At 37.4% G+C, this 20,668-nt stretch overlaps 1 protein-coding gene across 2 annotated transcripts in view; it reads left to right on the forward strand.

Moving 5' to 3' along the window:
• The window catches only part of PCSK6 (proprotein convertase subtilisin/kexin type 6), a 251,900-nt gene that overhangs the window by 100,921 nt on the left and 130,311 nt on the right, over window positions 1-20,668 (forward strand). For both annotated transcript variants that reach the window (XM_069098448.1, XM_069098449.1), the window contains exons 7-9: window positions 581-753; window positions 7,498-7,710; window positions 16,706-16,806. In XM_069098448.1, coding sequence (XP_068954549.1) covers window positions 581-753; window positions 7,498-7,710; window positions 16,706-16,806 — 487 coding nt within the window. The remainder of the gene's footprint in view (window positions 1-580; window positions 754-7,497; window positions 7,711-16,705; window positions 16,807-20,668) is intronic.

Below are 20,668 nucleotides of genomic sequence, written 5' to 3' on the forward strand. Positions count from 1 at the left end.
TGGGTAACCCTTGGACCCTCTGGGAAAGGCCTGCTACCAGAACATTGAGGAGTTGGCTTAATATTTTATAGATGTAAAAAATCAATGACTTGATTAATGAATTTAAGTGGGGGGGGTGGGGAGGTAAGAAAAATGATGTCAGTTGAAATAATTGAAAGATCCTAGCATCCATTTGTAGATACAGGAGTTGTGAGTAGGGGTGAGACAAAACTCGATCAACATGAGCATGTTGGGGAAAACAGGTCCATCTTATAAATTTTGAAGTTGTTTTGCATTATTTGCTTCTTTCTCATATTAGAAACAATTTACAGTGTGGCCCGAGGTGTCATTTTAATTCTTTCATATCTAGGAACAAATCCACCGGTGCAGAGAGGGGAGAAAGGTTTCCAAAATAACTTTGAAAAAAAAATTAATTCTAGGGAACTCATTAGGGTACACACAGTGTCATTGTTTTAAGCTGTTTGGGCCTTTGTAAGCCTTTCCGCTAGCCGCAGTTGCTCACAAAGGCCTTTGATTATAATCACTGCACTTTCATAAAAGCCATGAAGCACTAACTCCTAATGTTGTTTTGTGCTTTTAGGCATTCGTATGTTAGATGGCGATGTAACAGATGTTGTAGAAGCGAAGTCACTTGGCATCAGACCCAATTACATTGACATTTACAGCGCGAGTTGGGGGCCGGATGACGATGGGAAGACGGTGGATGGTCCTGGCCGCTTGGCCAAACAAGCTTTTGAGTACGGCATTAAAAAGGTGTGGGTAATAGCATGCTGGAGAATAGCTCTCCTGTTGATGGTATTTCATTTTGTTTAGATTTAAATGTCTCCAGTGTAAATAACCCCATTAAGTTTGACTGCCATACTGTGTGGATGTGCAAGCAGGTGTGTAATTGTGGTCTTACAAAATAGCCACCCAGAAGCTCAGGCAGAGGTACTCTGCATTCAGGCTACAGATTTATAGTGTTTAGGTAAAATGGGCAACGTTGGGTTTTGTGTATCTACTCTGAGAAGCTTGCTCACACAGAATGTCTTCTAATTAGACCTAATGGAAAACAGCAATATGTTATTTTCAATTAGTGGCTCCATCATCATTAGGAAGTCATCATTTAGAAGGGCCACTCTTTATTAGTAGGTACACTATGGCATAGTGAAAAACTACCAGATTTGTAGCCAGAAGACCTGAGTTCCAATCTAACCTCTGTTAATTACTACTTAAAGTCAGTTAGGTAGCTTAGTGGATAGAGCTCTGAGCCTGGAGTATGGAAGACCTGAGTTTAAATTTGGCCTCAGACACTTACTAGTTGTGTGATTGGTTTCCTCATCTGTAAAATGAGCTGGAGAAAGAAATGGCAAACCAGTCCAGTATCTTTGTCAAGAAAACCCCAAAAGGGTTCATGAAGAGTCAGGTATGACTGCAATAAATAATAACAAAATTACTATTTATATGACCTTGGACAAGTCTTTTACTCTATCTAGTGTTGTTTCCTCATTTATAAAAAAGAATATGCTTGTCCTTGTTCCCTTCCAGCTCCCCTTATATTAAGATAATATTTAGGATTTCTTAGGTAGATATCTCCATTAGATAAAATAGGATATTGGTAAGGCAGGCTCTGTACTCTCAGCCATCTGAGGGGTGTGAGTTCAATTCAGCAAATATTTATTAAATGCTTACTATGGGCAAAGCTGAGGGCTGGGGCATATAAAGCTGAATATAAAAGGTCTTGCCTTCAAAAGTCTTAAATTCTCTTGCCTCTTGCCTCTTTCTACAGACTGCAACTACTTTGGGACTTAAAATGTTCTTAGAGGTCTCTGGTGTTTATTTTCATTAAGACATTTTGAAGAAACAAAATAAAATATTAGAGGAATAAAAACAGCTCCAATTCTGAGATTTCTCTCCTTTTTTTAAAATCCTTGTTTCATCTTTCAAAGGTTTTAAACACACCTTGTTTCTTCTAGTGAGACATGAGACATAGCCTTACATAGTAGGAAAAGCACTGAACTGAAAGTCAAGAGACCTGGTTGCTAATTCCAGATCTGGTACTAAGTAACCCTGTGTGATGGGATCAGGGTACCCAGGGGGCTAAGACCCAATCCAGGTCACCTTTGATGCAGCTTTCTGTTGGGCTCAGGCTTCCTGTACTCTTACAGACATAAAAGGTGGAGTCAGAGACTATTCAGATATGGCAGATGTCCCAAGACCATTAAGTAACTAGGTGGCTCAATGGATAGAGGTCCAAACCTGAAGTCAAGAAGACTCAAGTTCAAATCTGACTTCAAACACTTATAAACTGTATGATCTTAAGTAAATCTCTTAACCTCTCTCTGCCTCAGTTTCCGTATCTAATAAGTGAGTTTAGACTAGATGATCTCTAATATTACTTTGAAGTTAGAAGGTATATGATTCCATTTGATTTCTTTACAGAGTCATCTATATATAGTAGGTACTTAAATAAATGTTGAATTCAAGTATTTTTGTTGACCTGGGCCATATAATAAGGCATCCCTTAGTCACTGTTCTGCCTCTGTTCTGAAACTTGACCTTTGGGAGATGAATGTTTGTTGTACTTCAGAAATGATTGACTAAGATTGGGAAGTCAGCTCCCAATGTCTTTGCCTGTGTACCTTGGCCAATCGCCAAGTGGAGGACGCTTAACATTTTTATGAGATCAAATATGTAGAGAGAAAAAAAAGGTAAACCAGATTCACGTCTGCATAAATTCACAACTAGTAGCAATAGATAGCATGTCAATTTTTTTAAATTCAGTCGTTTCACAAAACGTTCACCAGCAAATGCATAGAAGTCATTGTAAGAAAACATTGTAGTCTTTCATTCAACATGCCTGGAAATCTATAAGCTTATTTGCATCAGGCATTTCTTGGGAAAGAGGAATTAAACAATCTTAAAATAAAGCTTAGATTAATTTTCACAGTGTGGGGCTCCATTTCCTAGGTAAGAAGCATTACCTTTAATGTTTTAATTTGCTACTGTCATGTGTATAGAAATAAGTCTATAAAGTTATAAGGCTTCAGGGGAGGTCATTCTTTCTGGTTTTAAGAGACCTCTAATACTGCAAATTCCAACATTTGATAAATCCTGATTAAGTTTAATCAAACAGTAAAAATAAAAGCACACACATATGTATTCTGTTACCTGAAACATCAAAATAATTAAGGCAAAAGTGTTTGGGGCTTGAATTGTTCATTCACTTGATGTTATCTAATATTGTTTTCATCATAGTACCTGTACATGTTTGAGGCAGCTAGGTAGCATAGTACATAGAACTTTGGACCTGGAGTCAGAGGGACCTGAGTTGAAATTTGACCTTAGATACTTAGTAATCAGGTAATCCTGGTTAAGTCAGTTAACTTTTGTCTGCCTCAGTTTCTATAACTGTAAAATGGGGATAAGAATTGCACCTACATCCCAGGGTCATTGTGAGGCTCAAATGAGGTAATTGTAAAGTTCTTAGCACAGTGCCTGGCACATGGTAACCGGTGCTTAATAAATGTTTGTTCCCTTCTCTTTATCTGTATTAGGTACTCAATAAATGTTTAATGGACGGATGACTAGGTGGAAAGTTAGAATATTTTAATTTTGTTCCCCTTTCCCTTCCCTTAAGGCAAAAAAAATAATGATTGGATATTCAGAGTCTTAGCCAACTTATGTTTTCATTATTTTAGCAAAGTAGAAAAGTTTCAAATGGAACCAAGCAGTTTCCCCCAAATGTGCCTGTCACAGACTTCTGAAATATTAGATCATGATCTAAGGGAAAGAGTAATGGCCCTAGGAATCAGCCAACAAAGAACCTAGACTCTAGGCCCCCTGTATCTAATTAGTTATGCAACTTTGGTGAAGGCCTCTGTGGGCCTCAGTTTCCTCATCTGTAAAATAACAGGTTTGAAGGACCCTTTAAACTGAAGTAAAATGTCCTGTGTGAGGACCTTTAAAGTGAAGCATTCTATTGCATTAAATTGAAAATTCTATAACAGATGGAAGGACCTTGAGCCATGCTACCACTCTCATTCTTTCTTCCTCATTCCACTCCCATTTTTTCATAAATTCCTTCTCTGGTATGAGGTGATGGTGGTGATATGGGTGGGGAAACTTTTAAATTCATTGTTAGGCATAAAATAAAACCTCCTCTGAATGGTTTGGCATCACAAAAATGCTTTAGTGCACATACAGATTTGTCATTCTGCTGTGATAGGCCACACGTTGCCGTAGCTTCTAACAGATGGCAGACATTTACTAGACCTCGGCAGCAAAGCTTTTGAGTTCATGGATGAACTCTTCTGCTCACAGGCACAAAGCTGATGGATGTTTTGATCAGGTCAGTGCTGTGGCTTTAATGAATAGAATATTCAAGTTCAAGGGTAGGGTTTACACTTTATGTGAAACTTTCATTTTCTACCATAAGCAATTGAAGCGATGGCCCGTGAAAATACATACCTTAGCTACTGATGCTTTGAAGTATCTGTGAATTTACAGGTAATAAACATACACTGAGAAATTGGTAAACAGACTTCTAGTTAAATGTGTAATACGATAAGCTGTGCTATTTCTCTCCCTCTTCTTCTCTGCCTTCTGATTTCCTTGGCAACCCTCAAGTCCCAGTTAAAATCTCTCTGTCTACAAGAAGCTTTTCCCAGTCCTCCTTAATGCTATTGCCTTTCCCCTGTTGATTATCTCCAGTTTATATTATATATATGTATGCATTTATTCATCTATGTACATATATAAACATATACATGTCTGTATGCATCTATTTATAGAATAAATTTTTACATATTAATATGTACATATATCTAATATAAACTGAAGACAATATAGATATCTAAACATATGTATGCATATATTTATACATGTATTATGTGATATGTTTGCATGTCATGTCTCACATGAGACTGTGAGTTCCTTGAGGTCAAGGACTGTTTTTGCCTTTATATCTCCAGTGCTTAGCCCACTACCTGCCATATAATAGGTGTTTAATAAATGCTTATTGACTCGACTATTTTAACCAGAGTACGTAACTGTTTAGGTCATTTTGCCTGCCATTGTTGTAAAAGTGATGCATGTTCTATTTTTTCAAAATGACATTATTTTATAAACAACTTTGTTGAACATATGTTGGGGAGGGGGATAATATTCTTCAAAGTCCGATTAAATACGGGTAGGAAATATTTCTTGACTTGGGCTGTTGAGAATGGACTGATTTGAGGTGTTGCCAACTCTTTGGAGATCATATATATGCACAAATGTGTCTATTTGTTTTATGGAGTCAGGAAGAACCCAAGTTCAAATTCTACCTCAGACACTTCCTAGCTGTATGATCTAGGCAAGTCACATAATTTCTCTTAGCTTCAGTTTCCTCATCTGTAAAAGTGAGATAATAGCACCAACTCCATAGCGTTGCTGTAAAGATCAAATGAGTGAATGCTATAAAGAACTTTGCAAACCTTAAAGGATTATATAGGTGTCAGTATCAGCATCCTCAGCATCATCATTATTACTTTGTACCTTGTTCTAAAGGAGTGACTCAGTGGATAAATGTGAATAGCCTTTCTACTCTTTTTTTGGCTGTGCTAATTGTTCTAGTCAAGTCTGACAAACCCACTTTTTAAATTTAGAAAGGAATCCTTATAGTGTAGTAACTTAAATGCAAAGAGAATGCATGCGAACAGAATTAAGTTTTTCTTATATTCTCTGTTAACTTCTCTTTACTGGAGAAAATACAAAGAACTATAAAATAAAATAATCTGACAAGCTATTTGGTCTATAAATACAACTAACTGATGGGTTACTGCACAGGAAGACCTACATGGTAGATGTTGGCTTTAATTTTCTGAATGTGATTTTGGTATTTCCTACCAGGAGCAGGGTCTCAAAATTACATCAGCCTAAAATTAGAAACAGGATTTTAGAATTGAGGTTGAAAACTGTCTCCAAATCTAACAGTGAGCTAGCCAAAATTGGGAACAGTAGTGCTACTTCACCATATATCTTAACCCCCAATTCAGCCGGGGTTAGCATTTGGTCTGGAAAGCTTATGTCATTGAGTCTGAATGACAAGCATTGGCCAAGATTTTAGTGATGTGTGGAGACTGGTGGTGTGGTTCTGGGTAATTATGGCTGAATATCAGGGCTCTTTTAGCAATCTGATTAGTTCTTTCAGGCTATTTCAGTGAGTTTGACCATTCTGACAGGCAAAATGGTTGACAACACAGTTGTATGTATGATCCTATATGACTCGAGTGGCATTACACTAGAACTTATCTGTAACACATCATTGCCATTATTTTCATGTGTACTCTAAAAAATAAAAAGAAACACTTAACATAAATACCCTAAATATACCTAGGTTTTACTCTCTGAATCTGCCATCACATTGGTATTGTTTATTATTATAATTATTATTTTGCTTTTTGGAGGGCAGTTGGGGTTAAGTGACTTGCCCAAGGTCACACAGCTAGTTTTTTGTTTTTATTTTTGGTGTTAAGTATCTGAGGCTGGATCCAAACCCAGGTCCTCCTAACTTCAGGGCCGGTGCTCTATTCACTGCACCACCTAGTTGCCCCAGGAATTGTGTTTTTTTTTGGAGGGCAATTGGGGTTAAGTGACTTGCCCAAGGTCACATGGCTATTTTTTGTGTTAAGTGTCTGAGGCCAGATCCGAACCCAGGTCCTCCTGACTCCAGGGCTTGTGCTTTATTCACTGCACCACCTAGCCACCCTGTTGTTTATTATTTTCATTAGGCCATCAAGGAGCAACACAGACCCCCATGAAAAACAGCATTTTGTTTATTTAAGGATCTCCCATTTCTAAATCATTTTCCCTTTTTCTGTTTTTAGTCCTCATGCTTTTCTTCCTAAAATGTTCAGATATTTTAAATAAGATCCTAGAATTAGAGCTGGAAGAGACTTTAGAGGTAATTGATTTTAATCCTTTCACTTTTACCAGTGAGGAAACTGAAGCTAAGTGACTTTTTCATAGTCACATGGCTAGAAAGTGTCAGAAAGGGGATTTGGACCCAGGTCTTACTGACTCCAAGTTCATCATGCTAACTACTACACTGTGCTACTTGTTGAGACTAATTTTGTACCAGAATTCCACATCTCTAAATCCCCAATTAAAGGGTTTAGTCATAATTGACCACCTGCATATTATTTGGAACATAGTAGGTTTTAAAAATATAATACTGTAAGTGGCAACCAAAAATCCATATCCTTACTTTGAAACTACAAGAATATGGTTATATCTTTCCATTATTCTACAGAGGCTGTTACTTCAAGCAAAAATACTGAATTAGAATATAAAACGTGAATCTTGCCTCTTTATGCTTTTGCTATTATATTTAGGTAGGTAGGGCAAAAAGGAGGATCAGAATGGATGTGAAATTCTAATTCTTTTAGTAGAAAATAGCCCTAGAGATTTTAGGGTGGAGTTATTGCCTCGTTTTAGTAACCTACTTCCCTAACTTCCCCCGTCTTTAATTTTTAGGGTCGCCAGGGTTTAGGCTCCATCTTTGTCTGGGCTTCAGGAAACGGAGGAAGAGAAGGTGACTACTGTTCCTGTGATGGCTACACCAATAGCATATACACTATCTCTGTCAGTAGTACCACAGAGAATGGGTATAAACCTTGGTATCTTGAGGAATGTGCTTCCACATTGGCTACAACCTACAGCAGTGGAGCATTTTATGAAGGAAAAATCGTAAGTTGTATGTGCTTCTCTCTACTTAAAGATCTTATAAAATTATTTGTAAAGTTTCTACCTTGGGCTTTAATTGGGAAAGCTATTTGATATTTTATGTCAAATGGGCAGAGTAGAATGATTCTTCTGTCATCAGCAGCTTCATTTTACCTCACAATGAGCTATTTAAATGTAAAGGTAAGTCATAGAACTTTGGAATTCAGAAGAGAAGAATATAGATTCATTTCTACTTTCTCAGGCTTTTCTTTTTAAAGTTAATGCAAAAACACAAAATCCATAGGATTTCCAATATCCATAGATAGCGATTAAGAACCAATTTAAATAAACTGTCAACTCTGGGGTGGGGGGGGGCGGAGTAGACAGAAGTAACAACAGCAATTCAAATACCATTTCTTGAGAAGTTTGACCTATGCAAAACAATTGCCATGACTAGAGACCAAAATCATCCAAGAATTACCTCATCAAGAAAACATAATCTCTTTATAAAACAGAAAAATATGGCAGCAAAGGTCAACACCTTGGCTATTTAGACAATGTGTAAAGCATTGTGGAGAAGAATGGAAGACTGAAGTGGTATCACCTCACAAAATGTAGCAGTTGAAGAAAGCAATCCTAAAGAGAGTTTAGCAAGAAATCCAGATATATTAAATAATCCCAAGAGTATTTCAAAGCCAAAAGAGACAGTAAATCAATTCAAAGTAGAACAGACCTATTAGCATTTTTATGGTCATCTACTTTTGAACAGGGACAAATATCATAACTACCACCTTTAGATTCTACCTTCTCAGCACCTAATGTACCTTATGAAAAAGTGACCAGGTCACTCTTTAAGAAGGAGAAATTTGCAAAAACAGCAAAAACCAAAAAAACAACTGCACATAACCAAACAAATATAGAAGAAATTTTTGCTAGAGAAACATAATCTTGAGAAACTTGGAGATCAATTTTCAAATTATCTTAGAGAAATAATATTTGGTACCCTGAATCTAAGAGCTTTGGGAATAGCAATGCTTCCAACCCAGTGCCCTCAGTCATCCATCATCTTGGGAAGCTCCCCCCAGTGGAGATACAGCCTGGCAACTTCTCCTGCAGATTCTGTTGCCACTACAACTAAAGATCCAGAAAAGAAAGTTCTTGCTACCAAAGTCCTTGGCACTGTCACATACAGATATGTTTTTATCAATGGAAATGACATTAAAGACATCTTAATGACATCCTCTTTGCTGCTACAGCCTTAAGAACTTAGGATGTTTCCATCTTGCAGGTGAAACTTTCTGTGAGCTATCTTCTGCATTAGAACTTGAGCTCCCTGGGCCAGCTAGGTGGTACAATGAATAGAGCACCAGCCCTAGAGTCAGGAGGACCTGAGCTCAAATCCGGCCTCAGACACTTAACACTTACTAGTCATGTAACTTTGGACAAGTCACTTAACCCTAATTGCCCTTCAAAAAGCAAAAAAAAAAAAAAAAAAGGAAGCTGAGCTCCTTGAGAACTGGGGCTGTCTTACATTTCTGTTTGTATCCCCAGCACTCAGTATGGTACTTTGCACACAATAAGCACTTCTTTTAAAAAAATATTTATTAAAATTTTAATTTATGTGATAAAACAAGCATTTCTGCAGCATAGTATAATAAAAAAAATATATTGCACATGAAACTGCAAATCTGTTATGTATAATTTGCTACTCCTTTTAAAGTTATCATGTAAATTTCTTTTTTCCCCTTTTTTTCCTTTTTTCTTCCCTCTCCCCTACCCTAGGGATGACTACCATTAATCACTAATTATTTACATATGTATATCTATGTATATATATAAATATACATATATATAGATATATAACAACATTCTATGCATACTTCTATTTATCAGTTCTTTGTCTGGATGCAAGTAACTTTACATGTCCTTTTGTAGTTAATTTGGGTATTTATAACAGTCAAAATGACTTACTCGCTCAAAGTTGTTCTTAAAACAATATTGCTGTTACTGTATTCAATATTCTCTTGGTTCTGCTCATTTCACTCTTCATTATTTCATACAAGTCTTTCCATGTTATTCTAAGATCACTGAGCTCATCATTTCTTATAGCACAGTCACACACCATCACAATCATATACCTCAACTTGTTCAGCTATTCCAATTGACAGGCATTTGTACAGTTTCTAGTGAACTACTATAAACATTTTAGAGTATATAACTTCTTTTCCTTTTTCCTTACTTATCTTTGGAAACAGACCTAGTAGTAATATTGCTGGGTCAAAGTGTATAGGCATTTTAGTAACTCTTTAGGCATCATTCCAGATTGCTTTCCAAAAAGAACTTCTTAAATGTTTTTTTTTTCACTCATTCATTTATTTAATATGTTGGAAAAGATAACAGATTGTTGTTTTATTATTAAAAAGTGACTGAGGGGTAGCAAGGTAGTGCAGTGAATAGAGCACCAGTCCTGGAATCAGGAGAACCTGAGTTCAAATCTGTCTTTGGACACTTACTATCTGTGTGATCCTGGGCAAGTCACTTAACCCCAATTCCCTCCAAAATTTTTTTTAATGATTGAAAAAAATAATAACACCTAGCATGTTAATAGTGCTTTAAGGTTTGTAAAGTATTTTACATCTATTATGTTGATTGATCCACTATCTTATTTGATCAGCTATCAACCTCCATGCCTACTTATTCATCTCTTTAAACTCTTACTGAGAATGACTTCTGCTCCCTCAGAAAGAAATCAACTTAGTCCCTGACTTTTGTACTTCACAAAATACTTGCATCCTTATGACACATTATAATGTGTTATATTGTACCATAGAAATCTCTAAGTTACATATTCAGAAGTGTCATGGAAGTTATTTTGTAGAAAAATCCAAAGGAAAGAAGGATTCCCTTTTGATTATGAAGTTCCCTAGATGGTCTTGTTCACATGTGATATTGTAACAATTATCTTAAGTATGTACACTGAACACTCCCCCACCCCTCCCAAAAAAATGCTTGCTTCTGGGCAGATAGTGACATGAAGCTGGACAGGGGACCGGTTGAGATAGACCAGCAAAATGTATACCTTAAATAAGTACTACAGCTGGGCAGTGACCAGGGCCAAAACGGGCAGGAAAAAAAAAGATGGCTTGTATTGCTTTGGGAAAACTTTGGAATGCTTTAAGTGATTCCTAACGTATCGTCCACAAATATCATTTCTTTAACACCAGCATTTTGGTGATGCTACATGCATGACTGAATCATAGCAAAACCTTGATTTCAGGAAAATGAAACTTTAAAAATATTCCAAAGGACAGAAGAAATTCATCAATCAATAAACATTCATTAAGTAGCTACTATGTATCAGACACCATGCTAAACACTGGGTATAAAAAAAGAGGCAAAAGACAGTCTCTGACTTCAGGGGGCTTACAAACTAATGAGAAAGATAATATGCAAAAAATATACACAAATCAAGCTATATAGAGGATAAATACAAAATAATTAAAAGAGGGAAAGTATTGGAAGTAAGAGGGATTTAGGGAAAGCTTCCTGATGGACATGAGCAGGTTGGGGCACTTACTAACAATAGCTTTCCCAGGATAAATAAATGCAAATCATAAAAAACACTATTGACAGCACATATGACCATAAAAGAGGGTGGGCCCATCATGTAGTAAGAATGAGAGATAATATAAGAATAGCATAATTTCTCTTATTAATACCCTCTATTTGGAAAAAAAAGAAAGAAAGAATGGGAAAAAGACTTTTAATGTACTGAGTGTATCCCCAGAAAATGTCTTATGGAAAGACACGGACAGGAATTGAACAGGATGAGAAGGTGTGAGGGAACTGTGATCTACACCCATGAAATAATGGATTTATCAAATGATATCAAGTTAGCCGTTGTCAAGGTGTTTCAAAACTGTGATGTAGCAAAAAAGATTCTTGGACTAGGAATTAGGAGACATAGGTTTTAGTTCTAACTCTGCCACAAAACTGCTGTGTGACCTAGGATATAGTCATCTCTCTGGCCATCAGTTTCCTTATTTATACAACCAGAGTGATGGACTAGATGTCATTTCTCTAACTAAAATTCTATGATTTTACTTGGGATTCTGTTAACAAGCTCCATTTCCATATGTAAATGGAGTGAGAGAAGGATACTACTCTGTGTTAGGTGTTCAGGGACAGATTTTTACATTGATACATCTTGAGTGTCCTCTGTTTTCATAAATTATCCTCTTCCATTATAGGGATTTTCCCTTTGTACATGAAAGCAAATTTTAGAATTTAAATCTATAAATTCATGGGAAATGAGCATTAGTTTAACTCTGATTCATCTTAACACAGTCTTTTAAAAAATATTTGGGTGGGTTTAAAGATTGATATTTTACTAACTTTTTAAACTGTCTTAAATTTAAAATTAACACATAATTCAAATTATTGGTTATTAAAGGAGTCATTTTACACATGGTTAGGCCAAAACTATAATGTTAGACAGAAACAGTTTAATTTTAAAGCTCACTAGTATTGCTTTATTACCCCTGCTGCTGAGCCACATCTTTAGAAATTATGTGCAAATTTATTTTTATGTTTTTCTGTAGAAGCACACAGGCTTCCTGTTCTGGTCTGCTCTGAACCAACCAGAAAGGTCAGCTATAATAGCTCTCAGCACAGCCTGGCAGCAACTCTGACTACTTTACTATGTTCTTAATGCAATGTAGTATTTTCCTTTTCTCTTGGAATATGTGTTCCCAGGATATGCTGCTGAGATTCTGAATGGTGTCCTTATCTACTAGTTCCTTTCCTGCTGCCTTGCAAACTGGCCTGGGGCTTGCTCTTCCATTCCTAGAAAACCTTTACTTGACCCTGCTGTACACTCTAGTGCTTATCCTATAGCTCTTCTCCTTTTCACAGTCAAACTCCTAGAAAAAGCTGTCTACACTTATTTCTTCTAACACTTGTCAATTCTTATTCATTTTTTCATCCCCTTTTTGTCCCTAGGGATTCAATGAAACTTATCTCTGTAATTGAGTGATCTCTTAATTGCTACATTTCCTAGCCTTTTCAAAGTCATTCCCCTTGTATTCTCTGCATCTTTTGACATTGTTGGCCACTTTCTCCTCCCTGGATTTTCATTACATGTTTATCGCCTGGCTTTTCTTCCTGCTTGTCTGATCACTCCTTCCCAGTATCCTTTGCTGATTAGTCATCTGTACCCTATCCCTTAAGCCTGGGTGTGTCTCAGTGATCTGTCCTCAGCCCTGTTCACATCTTAGTAATCTCATCAGCTTCATGAATTCAATGATCATCTTTATAAGGTGGACTTCCATGTCTATATATTGTCCATTCCACTCTTTCCCCTGAGCTCTTGAATTCCACCAATGACTTTCTTGGATGTATTCACCCAAATTTCCCATTACAAACTCAAAGTGCCCAAATTAAACTCACTGAAACTACCCCAACTCCACATTTTATTATTACTCTTATAGGCATCAATATCTTCAAGCCACCTTGGTTCACAACCTGAGAGTCATTCTTGACTGTTTCCTCTTCCTCTCCCCCATATTCAATTAGTTGCCACGTCTTATAAACTTTGTCTATATAACACCTTTTACCTCTGTCTCTTCTTTGCCTAAAGACTATCATCTCTTGCCTACAGTCTTGCTTCTCTGAGGATAATCATCGGGGATGCTTCCTTCATGGGGCTGCCCAAATCATCCTTAAGTACAGGTCTGAACATGGCATTTCCCTACTCAGGAACCTTTGATGACTTCCTATTGACTCTAGGATAAAATAAAAACTTTTCAGCTTGGTATATAAAGCTTTTCAAAACCTGCCTCCATCCTAGCTTTTTAGGCTTCTTTCACACTGCTCTTTATCATGCATGATGTGTTTTTGATAAATTAGCTTGAACTTGACATCCCATCTCCCACCTCCTTGCCTTTGTACAGGCTGGCCCCCATACCTCTTCTCCCCTTTGCCTCTTAGAATGAATCCTAAGTATATTTTAAGGCTCACATGCCATTTACTATAGGAATCCTTTCTTGATAGGTGGCATAATATATTGAAAAGACCAAAGGATCTGAAATGAAAAGACTTGCCACTTACTACCTGTATGACTTTGGATGTCATTTAATCTCTCTAAGCCTCTTTAAAATCAGAGCATTGAAAAATTACGATTTTTTTAAATGAAGGCATTGAAGTAGATGGCATCTAAGTGCCTTCCAGCTTCAAAAATGGGATCCAGTATTTACTTATATTTGTATTTACTTATTTACTTGTATTTACTTATCTATAAATATGCTTAGAACATAAGATCCTTGAGGGAAGGTGCTATTTCACTTTCACCATTCTGTCCCCAGTGCTTCACATATGATAAGCACTGAATAAATTTAAGTGCATGTTGAAGCTGAATTTTAGCCAAGTTTAAGTACTGACTTGCTCAAGTTTTATTTAACCAAAGCTTATGTTGAAGCCCCACAAGGGCCTATTGACTGAACTAATGCCAATTGGAGCATGTGTTATAGTGTACTGTAGACTTTGTGCTGCTTAGTTGATATTTCTCAATCCATGGAAGCTGTGGCATAGCTTTATTTGCTTAATAGACACTGCATATGTGCAAGGGTTAGAAATAGGCAAATTCCTTTGATACAAATTAAGACTATTTCTTTTCTCTTAGAGATGATGTAATGGTAAGAATTTCTTGTTTTCTGGGAGAATAGAAATAGAAATTTCTGGGAAAATAGAAATAAGAGAAAACATGGCTTAGTGGGAATTTCCTATAATATAATGATAGCTTGGGCAGTTTACACACACACACACCACTCCAGCTTATTAAAAACATCTCCTTTGTAACTTGGATTTCAAATTTTATTCTTGGTCTTTTCATCATCTGTCACTCATAATTGAGCTTTCCCATGCTTTTTTTTTTTTGCCTTTTTGGAGGGCAATTGGGGTTAACTAACTTGTCCACGGTTACACGGCTAGTGTTTTTGCGTTAATTGTCTGAGGCTGGAACCAAACTCAGGTCCTCCCAACTCCGGGGCTGGTGCTTTACTCACTGTACCACCTAGCTGCCCCTTTCCCATGCTTTTTCATAAGGAAAGCCTCTACTGGAAAGTATAGTATTCGACTTAGCAGAACTAGGAGAAATGTACATCTCTCCAGCACATTCAAGACTGTCCTTTGCACCCACATCTTCCTCCTTTGAAAGATCCTTGCCACAGCCCTTCTCATTTGTTTCCTACTCTCTTACCCAGATGCTATAGTTATATTGGCGGGGATGGGGAGGAGAATTCCACTAACTCTCCCCCATAATCTTCTGTTGTCCAATGGATGTGCTCAGACAGGTCAGTTTCCCTGCCTCACTAGGCTCCATACATACTACCCCCTACATTTATACACTAAAACATCCTGGAATAGAACCTGTAATACTTTGAAGAGCATCTGGCTGGGGGGGGGGGGAAGAGGTCATTATTCTGAAAGGTTATGAAGAATCATTATGGGATTCTAAGTGCTTAATGGAAATTGTGCCCTTCAACTCATGATCCTCTGAGTAGGGGATCATCTGCCTTGAAGTTTACTCCCTAAGATCCTTTGGCTACTCTTCTTGCCTAAGTTTTTTTTTTTTCTTTTTGGAGGGTGATTGGTGTTAAGTGACTTGCCCAAGGTCACACAGCTAGTTTTTGTGTTAAGTGTCTGAGGTCAGATTTGAACTTTGGTCCTTCTGACTCCAGGGCCGGTGCTCTATTCACTGCGCCACCTAGCTGCCCCTTCTTGCCTAAGTCTTACTCTGTCTTTCTGTCATTAACTAAACATAAACATGAACCTTCCTTTGTATATGGTCTCACTCAGAATGTGAGCTTCTTGAAAGGCAAAAATGCCTCTGTTTTTGGTTAGTATCCCCAGAGCTTGATCTGTAGTAAATTCTTAATAAATGGTTCTCCATTCTATTCCATTGCACAACTAAGATAATAAATAATTCTTGGAAAATATACCTGAAGATAAGCAATAACTTCCCAGACATTAGTGGATGAATGCAATAAAAGTAACTCCCTAATGTTTCACTCCTACTCCCAATTTTTATAGTTGAGAACAATAGCATCCAAATAGCTGACAAGACAGAGGCACCACATGACAGACCAGTAGCCACCTGTTGATAAATAATATACAATCTGAGGTCATAGAACTCAGGTCAAAGTGAAATGGGAACTCAGAAACCAGATCCAACATCTCCTCTCCTAAAAGGCCCATAAACTTGTTTTTTGTTAACTCACTGATGAGTGGGAGTGTGCGATTGTTCCAGGTTTACATGCTTCTGCGAAGAAGAAAATGTGTTTTGCATAGCCAGCTTCAGAGCTCAGATGGTAGCTGTCTGTACAAAAAGTACTGGTGGAGAACTTAGACCTATGATCTTTTGTGATGTGAAGGTAAAAGTGCTATTCTGAATCATATGATCACCTACATGAGAGGTGTTGACATAACTCTCATCAAGATATTTCCTACTGCTATAAATTGTTAGAGTGACTCATGTTGTTAACTGCTAATGTCATTGGCAAGTGTAGTGACTCACTAGGTAACAATGACTGAAAAACACAGTGCCCAGAAACCCAGAGGAGAATGTAAGTGTGCGGTGGCCTTTATTTATTTTTTTCAGGAACAAGGAAGCTAATATATATCACTATATCTGCTTATGTTAGATTGACAGTTTTCTACCAATATTCATAGCCCCAATAGTCATGGTCCTTGATGATCCACATTTTATACATCAAAACAAAATAACTGCAAAAAGAGAACTGGAAATATTCTAAAACTCTGAGTTTTTAATTAGTTCTTGTCCTTGGTTTTGATCTCTAAATCAAACTGCCCACTCCTGGGAAAGTTCTCCTGCTGTGTACATCCTCATGTACTTACATCTTAAATAAATCCTTATCCTCCTTGAACTCAAATCTATCTTGTTGACTCTGCAGTAAAATCACAGAATGCTCCTTACCGTGTTCTGTGACACTCTCACCCATAGGTTACCACTGATTTACGTCAGCGCTGTACTGATGGCCACACAGGGACCTCTGTCTCAGCACCTATGGTGGCTGGCATTATTGCTTTGGCTTTAGAAGCAAAGTAAGTTAACACTTTTATTATTATTTTTTAAGGCAATCGATGCTGAATGCTATGTGACCTATTGTTATTAGGACCATAAGAAAACTATATGTGTTTGGTTTTATGAGGACAGACACAACTTAATCTGCTTGTGGAGACATAGTTGAGCCCTATTAATGACAGCAATGCTGTCTCCCTTTCTGTGTTATACACTAAGGTAATACCTTTGTACTGCATTAGCTTTCCTAATGCTAATAAATTGCTAGTAAAACGTTAAGAGTTTTTTTTGGCTGTCAGCCACAAAGAAACTTAAAAGATGTCTGTATTTGGATGGGGGTGGGAAAAGGAGAGGATTGGCTGTATATGCCTTTTCAGAGTCAAAAGAGAATGTTAGTTTGTTTAAAACAAATGTCCACCATAAATGGGCCATAACAAGTCAGTCATTTATTGTATCCATTTGTTGTAGATTTAAGATTTTAAAAAGATTTAAAAAGAACTCTTAAAATGTTTAAATACTTCTAATTATGTATTTTAAAGATGTTAATATGCCTGCAGCTAACTGGAATAGAATATGATTACTATGAATTTAACAAAGAAACTATTAAATGTTTTTAGTTTGGGTACAAATAGGTCAGTTTCTGTGTCCTGAGGCTCTTGAAAAACTCTAAGTAAGTTGCTACTTTCGGAGAAAGTTGCATCCACATACTCAGCAATTTATTATTTTTTTTTTATATTTCCTCCCCTTTTCTTTTTGGAAAACTTACAGTGAGTTTATTATTCAATGCCAGTAGCATAAACTAACAAGTTAGAGCCTTCATCTATTATCAGATCCTTCTGACTTTGGTGCTAGTAAACCCTCTGTTATAGAAAACACACACATTAAAATCAGAGAGTTGTCTTCATCATTTCAACTGTTCCTCAGAAATATATGCATAGCTAAAAAGATAACTCTAAACTAAATGATGTATAGAATTTTGAACTTATAGGAAGTAAGTTTATTTCACAGAAATGAGAATTACTTTTAAGAACTTTTGGACTGGTTTAGCAAGCATGTTAGGAGGCAGCCCTTAAGCCAAGTGCCATATTGCTGCTTCATTCTATTATCTATTGTAAGTTCTTGAACAAATAGAGAAAGGGAACAGAAAATGTCAGAGATCTATGAGTATGAAATCAAGGGATTCCCTAAAAGGAATAAGTTCTTATTGTCCACCGGTGGACAAGGGCACATAGAACCTTATTCAAGAAGTAGTTGACTCAGTTTGTAATGGAATTTCTTTTTCCAGTGGGAGTTCTCCTCTAACTTTATGAGGCAGTGGAGTTCAGTGGAAAGTATACTGGATCCCAGTTCTTCCACTTAGGACCTGTGTAATCTTGGGCAAGTTCCTTAATTTCTTTGGGCCTCAATCTCCTTATCTGTAAAAATGAGGGGGTTTGGCTAAAATCTATGATCCTATGACCTGCAGTCCTATGACTTTATCATGAAAATCAGAGGAAATATTGGATTTTCTTAACAGAAACTTGGTTTTATATAATTTGTTGGAATCCATGTCTTTTGTTCCTAAGCAATGGATACCCCTATGTCAAAACTTTCCAGATGAGTAGTTTTTTAGCCTCAGTTAGTTAGGCACAGTTTATTTTTTTTATTATAGGAAGCTGACATTTTTATTCCTGAACCTGCGAAAGAGCATTGGACTGGGAACCAGGAAACCTGAGTTCTAGTACCAGCTCTGCCACTAACTAGGGGGTAAGTTTCAAATGAGGGAATTGGACTAGATGATCCCTAGAGTCCCCTCCAACTCTGATCTATGATTCTATGAATATGGGGTTGGAAATACCAAGTTCAGAGGTATGATAGCAATTATTCCTGACTTACTAGGATTTCAGGAAAAAAAATACCGTAGAAGTCCCTGGGACAAGTATTATATGAGATGGTACCTGACCTCTTCCTTCTTGCTCCTATTCTTCTCTAAATGAACTGGGAAAAAAATCCAGATCTATCCCTGCAGTGATAAGGAAATCCCTACTCACTTCCTGCTGCTGTGTTACCAGCGATACCTATTGGGAGATCCAGAAGTAACCTTGGTTTGTACCATTCAAATAGGCAGTACTTCTAGACTGGACCTAGAACCCAGTTTCACTATCCATGCTCTAGTTCTGGTAGGTTCTGCATGAGACCCCTGGAACAGCCAAAGCCATGACCCCAGATCAATACAGACCACCTAAAAACAACACTTATGCACACACAAACACAAACATATGCCCATCCCACCATAACAACACAGAAGAAGAAACAGAGGGCCCCTTATCATGGGTGCCACAACTATATCCTATCTTTCAACCTCCAATCACTTTCCCTTCATTCACCCTATTGACTTTCACAGTATATTTTCTCAACATTAAGGGTAGATAGTTTTTCTCTAAAATGTACCAGGCTTCTTCCTATATCTGACTTATCTGACAAAAGTGCTGGGGTAAGCAACTGTCACTTGATTAATCTATTTGTCAAACCCCCAGAGCATCCTGCACTCAGTGAGAGGTAGCAGATGCTCTCCCGTTCACCTCCAGATCTTAGGAATATTGTCCTCCCTATTATTCTGACACTTTGAATAGGAGCACTGGCAGGTGTCACTGTCCCTCAGGTTCCCCTGTAATCAAAATCAAAACAGTATTGGACTTGATGAATTCTTCCCTCCAATCCCTATGAAGGGCCCTTCTTATCTGATAATTCCTGTAAACAAGAGAGTAGAAATGGGATTCCCCTATAATTTTGCCCTTTTCTTCTCAAATTGGATAGCTAAGGTCAACCTTCTTTACTGAGAGGGGAACTAAAAGGATCAATTGTTAACTGTTAATTGGAGGGGTATGAATTGTACATATTAGCCCTCGTGATTGAAAGCAACCATTAGGGCCTCTAAAGGAATTATTTTTCAAGAGGAAAAGAGTTGTAGGCCAAGAGTGAATCTGATAATACATAGAAAAAAGCAGAAGGAAGTTCAGAAGAGGACACATACAATCAATTTAATGTGTACTTAAAAAAGTATTAAACCAAAAACTGCCCTGGGTCAAGCCAAAGGTCACAAGTTCTACAAGTTCTAGATAGGGAGAGATAGAGGGCAAGAACAGAGTCCAAAGCAGTGATCTCTAAAGTCAAAGAAGACAGCATGGCATTAAGGAGAATTCATCCTAAAAGGGAGTAGTAGCTCGCAGTAAAATCATAGAATCATAGGATTTAGAGCTGGAAAAAGGCCTTAGAAATCATCTTGGCCAATTCTTCATTTAATAGATGAGGAAACTGAGGCCCAAAGAGTTGAGGCAACTTGTTCAAAGTTACACACCTACTAAATGTCAAAGTCAGGATTTGAACCCGGGTTCTCTGACTCTGAATCCATGGTTCTTTCTAATTTTATCAAGCTGCCTCTATAACAACTTGTCTTAAGGAATTTCCTTTTAGGGTGGTACTGTTTATTTAATCACAGTGACATGTTAGCCATGCCCCTTCCTTTCTGGGCTGTGTTGGCATTGTTATGATTTAGAAGGTTTACCATGTTCCCACACCTGGTGTGCTGTCAGCCTAGATATTAAGGTTGTTTTATGAGAGCAAATAGTGACCTTTATACAACAAGCATGTGCCAATTCACAGAAACCAGATTACTAGGTACTGAGAAGTGGTAAGGAATCAGTTGATCCCAGGCTATTTGCTAAATGCTAAGGATACAATGAAAAAATAAAATGCCTTAATGCCTTAAAGGAACTCACATTGTACTGGGGGAAACATGTGGGAAGAAAGAAGGAAAGAAAGGAAGGAAGGAAGGAAGGAAGGAAGGAAGGAAGGAAGGAAGGAAGGAAGGAAGGAAGGAAGGAAGGAAGGAAGGAAGGAAGGAAG

This window comes from Petaurus breviceps, unplaced genomic scaffold, assembly GCF_028583685.1.
Source record: "Petaurus breviceps papuanus isolate PSGF00001 unplaced genomic scaffold, PetGlider_PUasm1.0 37, whole genome shotgun sequence".
NCBI lineage: Eukaryota > Metazoa > Chordata > Mammalia > Diprotodontia > Petauridae > Petaurus > Petaurus breviceps.